Consider the following 9,520-nt stretch of genomic DNA (forward strand, 5'->3'; position numbering starts at 1 on the left):
GATTAGCTAACAACGTATTTGCTGCGGGCATGAATATATTTTGGTTAAATCTGGGATTTTTAATTCGATGGCTGAGTTCCAATTCTTTGCTTTTAGAATATTGGGTTCAGCAGCTCAGCTCTATATATTTTTGTAATACATAATATCTGTATTTTACATATAATTACCATAACTTAGAGCCTAAAATTCCGAAAAAAAAGTGATATGGTAAATTTCTAATGAAAAGTATGTTTTAGTTATAGCACACTTTTCCAAATTTGAATAGAATCCGAGAGTTTCTATTTCGTGTCAAAAGATGGCAGCACACGTCCCTTGTACCATTCATGTGAATGATTCTATCCAATTGGAAAAGGGTGATAGATTAATACTCATGTAGAAATATGTATGGCAGGTATAAATTATATCTAACTTTAAATAAGTAGGCTATTTTTTTGGCTATTTTAAAATCAAAATGACGTCATGGAAGTTTCCAGAATGCAAGGATTAAATTGTTTATTTTCATGGTCAATAGACGGCCGTAGCAATAGACTACCAAAGTGCTAATTATCCTCATCATCCACTCATTATATTTATATGACTTCATTTCCGTTGCTATAAAAGAGACGCATGTGAACTTGATGTTCCCCGTTGTCTGACAATAATTTATTTCTTAGGAAATAAAAAATTTCACAATAAATGTCACAGAAATATTTCATCAGCAAACAATCGTTAGTTCAATTACACTTGGGGTTCAGGGTGGGGGGGGGGGGGGGGGGAGTCCTCCAGAAATGCCACATGTACTGAAGTCGGCGAGACAATCAAGTAATTACACAGTTATTAGATTAAATTTTCAATTACCTTTTTATGAAATCAAGATGTAAATAATATGTTTCATGGCATGACATGCATTGCTAGTAAAAACTACGTAGCATAACAATATTGTTACATTCCGAAGGGCATAATAAAGCCGACTCCTCTATATCCCTCGCTTACATCGTAACGAGTTTTACTTTACTGCTAATAGATGGCATGAGAGGCCTCTTGTTCCAACTAATATAGTCAATTATTTGAAGACCACGTGGGGCAAAAATGTGTGCGAGGAAGGTAGAGGGCCTCTACCTTCCTCGCACACATTTCCAATATCACATGGTTCCTACATCAATCAATAAAGCAGTATCACATATATTAGAGATGGATCAAACTAGCAGTATGACATATTAGTAACGGTAATAATTAAAATAAAGCTTCAGATAGGGTTTATTTAATATTTTTATTCAAAAACAATATCATGTTGATATTTTTATCACTCAAAGCACTACGTCTGTGTGAAATTAGTTCCCCTGCTTTCGAAAAAAGTCTTTCAGAAGGTACAGAAGTAGCTGGAATGCATAGAAACTTTTTAGCTAAGGCATGCAGCTTTGGAAAAAGTACACTATGCATTTTCCACCATTTCAATGGGTCCTCATCCCGGGGAATTATTGGTTCCTCGAGGTACCTCCTCAATTCAATGTGAGGCCCTATGCTTGTCAATCGTTGTGACTTCATTGTTGTTTCCACTTTAGCATCAAAGCATTGCCAGAGTGATCCCCGTTTAGCCTGCACTTCATTTATGTGGCTCTCTGTCTCTGACGACTGGAATACATGAGGTACTGGCACAGACTCGTTTATCTCCTCTTGAGAATATTCACTGCGCATTAAATTAATAATTCTCTCTTCAGTCACCTTCACATTTCGCATGTCAACAAAAGACACTTTTTTAAACCTCACGTCTAGCAACGTTGCTGCTCCCAGCTGGAACACCTTTTCACTGTTGCAAATCTTTTTTGCAACTGTTTTTGCAGTTCAGTGCCAAAACCTGTTCTCATGTGAGCATTTGAGTTTATGCACTGCTGAAGTGCCCTCGTAATTGGAATAACCTTTGACAAGGATGTGAAATTTTCTGTGGACATTTCTCTCGTTGCTTCTTCAAACGGTCCCAGTAGCAACACTGCACCTTTTACAACTTCCAGTTCCTCACTACTAAGGCACATGTTGCTTTTCCCTAACAAACACAAAGTGGTGGTAATGGCTTCATGCTGTTCGAGAAATCTTTCCATCATATAAAACGTCGAGTTCCACCTGGTGTCAACATCCATTATTAACTTTTTCCTTTCCACTCCATTTTGGTTTTGAATTTCACTTAGTTTGTCTGTTGCCTTCACGCTGTGGTGAAAAAAAGACACTATGCGCTTAATTTTTTCTTGTGACAGCTTTATTTCATTTGTGTTTTTTATTGAATCTTGCACAACGAGATTCAGTGTATGCGCAAAACATGGCTGTTGTTTTATTTGCATGTATTTTGTTACTGCTGCCACAATATTTGCTGCATTATCAGTAATAATGCAGCATACTTTATCAAGAATTTCCCATCGAGTGCAAATGCGTTTTAGTTCATCAGCAATATTTTCTGCTGTGTGATCCACTTTCAAACGAGCCGTTTCTAATACAGCTGATTTTAAATTCCACTCTGAGTTAATGTAATGAGCAGTCACGGTGATAAAGCCCCTAGTTTGGCTTGAAGTCCATAGATCTGTTGTGAGCGATACATGTGGTGTTTCTCTTAGCTCGCCCTGAACTTGTTTCACAGCTTCATCATACATTGCAGGCAAATATTTTCTAGTCAGATCCCTCCGGCTAGGCATAACATACCGAGGATCTAGACCATGAACAAAATTTTTGAATCCTTTGTCTTCGACAATGGATATTGGCTGCAAGTCAGTTGCAATCATTTTAATGACCAGTTTATCAAGTTGTTGCTTTTTCAAACCTCCTTCCTTATAGCCATCTTTTTTAGCAAATACACCAGGCAGAGTTTGCTGGGCAAAGTGGCTTGCGATTGAGACAATGTTGCTGGTGAAACAGGTGAATTATTTTCTTTCTGTTCTGCATATTGTAAAGGGTGCTTCGACTGAATATGCTTCATCATAGAACTTGTAGTTCTATTGTAAGCTAACGTTTGCTTACATATCAAACACTTAACGGTGGTGGGGGACTCCTGTTCCATGAAGTCCCACACAGGACTTTCTTGCACGTTTTGCGGCTGGCTGCATGATTAGAGTCAAAGTCCACGGACGAAATCTGAGAAGAAAAAAAATCTGTCTGTATTTTCACTTAGTAATTCTGCTTAGAAGCATAAAGAAATGTTTCTTCTAAGTTGAAAGTGAATTCTAAATTAAAAGGAATTCGTGGCTTATTTGAAAAAAAAAATGTATGTCACGTGTATTTGTGACTATTTCTCATAATTACTACTATTTACTGTCATAAATACCACTGCTACTATTTATAACACGTATGTATGTACACGTTTTATAACTGTCCTCTAAATGCAACGTTAGAAATGCTTTATATACAATGCACTGAACTGTACACTTACATTAAAATGAGGCGATTCAGGCGATTCCGACACCGACGACAAGATCTTCCTATAACCACTGACTGTCATTGACTGATGATCGATCCCTGACCCTGAGCGGTCAGCGAGCTGACCCCAGGTCGGTGATCTTGATGAATGAGTCATGATCACGTGCGCCAAACGGCTGGCGGATAGGGAGCAGAGTGGAGTCGATTTTCTGTGGATGTGAGTCGACTCCGGGATCGCTAAGGTAGACTCGCCAAGATCGATTCCGGAGTCGATTTCTGCTCACCACTAGTAGAGGCTAGAGAATCGGTAGTTGGTAAATTGTCCAACGATCGTTGCCTTATTAAGAATGGATATTTTTATCAGAAAATGGTGGGATTTTTTCATATGCTATCGGAAGCAACCCGAGTTTACTTATAGAAGTGTTTAGTATTTCATCTATTCATCAGAACACATGGATGGTAAGTCATATCCCTGTGCAAGTGACCGAGATAACAATCATCAGCATAGTTAAGGTTGGTGGGATGAGTTTGGGACAGCGCTGCCAAATGGAATCTCTTTGAATGGAGAATATCATCATTCATTACAAATTCAAGTAATTTAAGGAGTAATAGTTATGTGCCAGAGAGTTCATAACTATGGTGTAATTTTATGTTCTTATAATCACCGTAATAAACATAGAAAACTCGAATAATGAAAAAGAAAGTGTTACATTTCTGTGTGGTAACCAACGCCTGACTGAGTTGCGTCATACACCTGTGAATTTTTGTTTGTCAATAAGGGCGTTTCTTGAGTGTAAATCCATTGTAAAATAAACCTTATCATCATTTTCTTAGTAAATTTATGCATATCAGAAAAGCTGTTTTTTGGTTCGACAAAGGTTAAATGAATCCCTCAAGTACACACACACACATACACACACACACACACACACACACACATATATATATATATATATATATATATATATATATATATATATACATATGCATATATATATGTATATATATATATATATATATATATATATATATATATATATATATATATATATATATGTGCATATATATATATGTATATAAATATGTATATATATATATATATATATATATATATATATATATATATATATATATATATATATATATATATATAGAGAGAGAGAGAGAGAGAGAGAGAGAGAGAGAGAGAGAGAGAGAGAGAAGAGAGAGAGAGAGAGAAGAGCCCACATACAAGACATGGATGGTGATGATCTCTGCAAATGAATCAGAAGAGATGGAGTATACCTATAACAAGAAGAGCCAATGTTCATTTATATAAGTGAATTGTGGATGTTGTATTGAACTTTTAAAGATATAAGACAATTATTTGTCAACATTAATTTTTATTTGTACAGATGTTGATCTTGAGGGTTTTATGGAATTTGGTGTTGGGTATAAAGTTGAAGATGATAGTTTTGTTCGTAGATTATTACAGCCAAATAACTCGTACCGTCAGAGCCTTTTTAAACTTTATCCCCCCACCTGAAAAACGCTCTTGGTTAAGGGTACACTCTGTCACACGATTCCATCTTATTTCTCTTCCTCTTGTTTCGTTAAAGTTTTTATATTTTATATAGGAAATATTCATTCTGATGTTGTTACTGTTTTTAGGATATTTTATCTTTCCTTGTTTCCTTTCCTCACTGGGCTATTTTCCCTGTGGAAGCCTCAGGGCTTATAGCATGATGCTTTTTGAACTAGGGTTGAAGCTTTGCAAGTAATAATAATGATAATAATAATAATAATAATAATAATAATAATAATAATACACCTTTGACACTATTTAATCTCTTGCCATATTGCAGTTCACCTATCGAGGCTTCAGTACATCGTGGATTCATGAATAATAGTAAATATACATTAATCCATGGACTGAGGGGTGGGGGTTTCCCGTGTGCATGAGGTGTACCCTAATTCCCCCGCTTGGGTTTCACAGTAGACACTTTGAATTATCAGAAAAATCTGGTTGGACTCTCTGAAACCTGGCAACAAGTGAGAAATTCTGTCTTAATTTTGATACATTCGGCGATAATTTCGACTCGTAAACTTTGGGTACATGACCTTAAAATGTTTATATCTCCCTTAGCAATGACCGTAGAAGAATCATTTACCACTCAAAATGTTTCTCCTGATGATTTCATTCTAACTATATGTAAATGTGTAGCTTTTGAGGCAATATGATGTCATAAATCTCCAAAATGTTACCAGAATTCGAGAAAAACGAATAATTTACCTTATGACGGAAAAATGGTCAGAATCAAACAATATTATAGCATGGATGCTTTAGTCAGAATTTATAGAATAATTATATAAGGAAACTGTACAGAGAACATTTTTCAAAAAGAATAACCATCAAATATAATACTTAAAAACATGATAAAATGCCACCTGGAGAACATTGACCTTAAAGTTTTTATGAAAAATTATTTATGCTTCTGTGCGTATAAAATGTAACAAAGTACTTATGATTTTATTAATACACTATTGTTATGTTCATTATTGTTAATATATGCCACTTATTCTCTAACATTGCTTGATTCTGAATATTTTTTTTCACTAGATAAATAGTTATTTTTTCTCGATTTCGGGTAACATTTTGGGTCTTTAAGACCTGATATAGCCAGACCTAATATATCATTAGAAAGACCTCATTGAAAGAAACACATTGAATGGTAAGTGATTCTTCTACGTTTTTTTTTTTTTTTTTTGAGGGATATTATGGACATTTTGAGGTCAGGTGCCCAGAGTTTACGGGTCGAAATTATCACCTGATTTGATGAAATTAAGTCCAAATTTCCCACCTATTTCTGATGATTCAAGGTGTCTACTATAAAACCCAAAATAATTGAATTAGTGTGATTCTCCTGCACTCGGGAACTCCCCCACCCAGGCGCCCAACCATGTATTATATTGCGGAGACCTCTTTGTATCACGTGTCATTTTTGAGCCTAACGATTGATAAAGTAAATAACAGTAATAAACAGAAATATAAAAATTTGGTTTAGTTATTTGGGAATAACTAAGTTAACAGAAGTTGATGACGACGACCCAGAACACGGACCATTTAAGGATCTCCCACCTAACCAACCGAGTTTAATTCAGCAAGGGTTGACTTGATAAATTACAAAGGAGGTTCAACCTCCAGCTGGTGAGTACATGAAGGCGAAATTCCAGACCATTATCGTGGAAAGAGGCTATTCCAGTGAATAAGTGTTTAATATGGATGAGACTGGCCACTATTGGAAACGTTTGCCTTTGCTGACATTCATCATGAAGGAGGAGACCAGAGTCCCTGGATTTAGAGAAATCTCATTTTCTATAGCAGTGATGGGGTGTTATGATTGGACTATTTTTATTACTTATTAGCTATTGAATTAAGTGTTCTCTCTCTCTCTCTCTCTCTCTCTCTCTCTCTCTCTCTCTCTCTCTCTCTCTCTCTCTCTCTTATATATATATATATATTATATATACACCTATATCTATCTATCTATATATATGTATATATATATATATATATATATATATATATATATATATATATATATATATGTATATATATACATACACATATATATACAGTATATATATATATATATATATATATATATATATATATATATATATATATATATATATATATATATGTATATATATACATACACATATATATACAGTATATATATATATATATATATATATATATATATATATATATATATATTTATATATAATATATTCCGTGAATATCTATCTATTAATGCATCTGTCTGTATGTATACATATATGTTTGTATATATATATATATATATATATATATATATATATATATATATATATATATATATATATATATATATATATATATATATATTCAAAATTTTATTTTCAACATCAAAGTCTTTAAAAAAAAAACCTTCTAAATGGCGTTTCAGACCAATACATTCATTATTTTGGTCTTATAGGTGTACGAGAGAACTTATAATAATAATATTAATAGCAATGTTGATGATGATAATGGCATTGTTAGTTAGAATGATAAAAAATTATTGTGAAAATTGGTAATAAAGACATTGATTGTCAAAATTATAACCAAATCAAAATAATAATGATAAAATAATACTAATTAAGATAGATAGCATTGATAATGAAATTATAAAATAGATGGACAATAATATAATTATGATTACAATGATAATATTAGTAAGAATTATAACAAAATTATAATAATAATAGAATTAGAGAATATCTTAATTAAAAGAAAATAATAATAATTATTATTTGTTATTACGCTTCTTATTATTATTATTACCAATATTATAACATAGAAAAAGAAAATATGACTCAAAATTACCCTGAATTGAAATGATAAATCTAATTGTATCGGAAGTCTAACTGAAGAAATTCCTAGCAGAGAATATTTCTCTCTCTCTCTCTCTCTCTCTCTCTCTCTCTCTCTCTCTCTCTCTCTCTCTCTCTCTCTCTCTCTCTAATATAAACCCTTCCCTTTTTATGGGAACTTCCTAATTGCACATCAAGGTAACAGTTGCAACTCAGTCTTGCAAATTAACTCTGTTATCAGATATCAGACTAAAGTTCCCAGCATCGGAAAAAGGGGGAAAAGAAAGTCCCTATTGTTATTGAAGGGTGAAACCCGAGTCTTCTATTTCTTAAAAGGAAGAATTTCTTAATGAATCCTCTTTTATGAAATGTTTTTATAAAAGGTATATGGATCCCCGTGGCTACGCCATTCAGTTAAGGTAAAATAATGAATAGGGAATAAAAAACCCTATTTAATTCATTCAATCTTTATTGGACTGAGCCTTGGGGGATGTTATAGGATTCTTCGGAAACGGAAGGAGGAAGAAAATTTTTAGGCTTGGCGATGAGGGAGAAGATTAGTTATTAATTAGTTATTAAAAATCAAACAATATGAAAATTTAAACACAATAAAATTATTATACATGTTGCAACAAACACCGCACGCCCGTCTGAATGTTCTATGCCAGACAGTGATCTATAACTAAGTGAATTTTTGAATTAAGTGGGCAATGTGGCCACATCATGCCGCCAATTTAACTTAAGTCGATTAAGATCTCAATGGCTTGTGTGTTGTTCAGTCGGATTACTTTTCTGCAGGTCACAATTGGACCAGTGATTGCCTGACTGGTGTGTCAAGAAGGTCACTGCCTTTCCACCAGACAGAATTAACTTCAGTACGTAACCAACGTCTCGCGTAGTGACTAACTACTGGTGTCGATAGAGGATACTTGTAGATTGGCCTTGGAAGGATTCCTTGGCAAAAGAGTCAAGAGTTGAGAAGATTGCGCCCTCTCCCGAGTCTCTCTAAAGGCAAGATCAACGTTAATGCAGAGGGAAAAGGATGTAGAATGTAGAATTTCCTCTGGGGAAAAAGTCGGGGAGGCAGGAATTGTTTTCTACCATCTAGAATGCAATGATTTTTCAGGCTCAGAGATCTGAGATTTCACTTTATCTATGGACCTGGGTTCTGATTCCTGAGAGGTACTGATCAAAGACCGTTGAGGCCCCTTTCCTATTTCACAGGTGCCTCAGTGATCTCTCCAAGGTTATTAAACTCACTAATAAGTATAAGAGCATAAACAAACAACAACCAGCATCAGGATTCTTCACCTCCGCCACCACTAGAGCCAAGCTCTGTTAGAGTACTGAAAATAGGTCTCAGTAAGCCTCTAAGAAGAGAAAAGTGCCCTAAAGATGATAAATTCAGAAGGAGGGCAGCCTTTGACCCTCACATCACCAATGACTAATGAAGTATAGCATAATTGAGCCTCTGAGGAGAGTGAAAGTAGAAACGATATCTGGACTCTTGCGTAGGAAGGATGTTTAAAAATCTCTATAATCCTTCAAACTACGGCATATTTCATAATACTAACACCATTCAAAAATACCACAACCAATATTAGAATTACAATATATACAATATATACAGTATATATATATATATATATATATATATATATATATATATATATATATATATATATATATATATATATATATATGTGTGTGTGTGTGTGTGTGTGTGTGTGTGAGTGTACGTGTGGGTGTGTATGTGTGTGTGTGT

At 34.1% G+C, this 9,520-nt stretch overlaps 1 protein-coding gene across 1 annotated transcript; it reads right to left on the bottom strand.

Moving 5' to 3' along the window:
• Positions 1-1,748: 1,748 nt before the first annotated feature.
• On the bottom strand, positions 1,749-3,535 carry LOC137642916 (zinc finger BED domain-containing protein 4-like). Its single transcript, XM_068375780.1, has 3 exons — positions 3,392-3,535; positions 2,999-3,096; positions 1,749-2,868 (listed from the first exon to the last, which is right to left on the bottom strand). Exons 1-3 carry the CDS (start codon positions 3,533-3,535, stop codon positions 1,749-1,751), a joined length of 1,362 nt encoding a protein of 453 aa, XP_068231881.1.
• Between the last annotated feature and the right edge of the window lie 5,985 nt (positions 3,536-9,520).

Source organism: Palaemon carinicauda, chromosome 6 (assembly GCF_036898095.1).
Source record: "Palaemon carinicauda isolate YSFRI2023 chromosome 6, ASM3689809v2, whole genome shotgun sequence".
Classification (NCBI taxonomy): Eukaryota; Metazoa; Arthropoda; class Malacostraca; order Decapoda; family Palaemonidae; genus Palaemon; species Palaemon carinicauda.

What these genes read in the sequence shown, in the direction of transcription:
- LOC137642916 (XM_068375780.1), bottom strand. Translation starts at nt 3,535, where the DNA reads ATGACTCATTCATCAAGATCACCGACCTGGGGTCAGCTCGCTGACCGC. An exon ending in CTGAATCGCCTCATTTTAAT is followed by an intron (nt 3,097 to 3,391) that starts GTAAGTGTACAG and finishes TTTTCTTCTCAG; the next exon opens with ATTTCGTCCGTGGACTTTGA. An exon ending in AACAGGAGTCCCCCACCACC is followed by an intron (nt 2,869 to 2,998) that starts GTTAAGTGTTTG and finishes CTGTTTCACCAG; the next exon opens with CAACATTGTCTCAATCGCAA.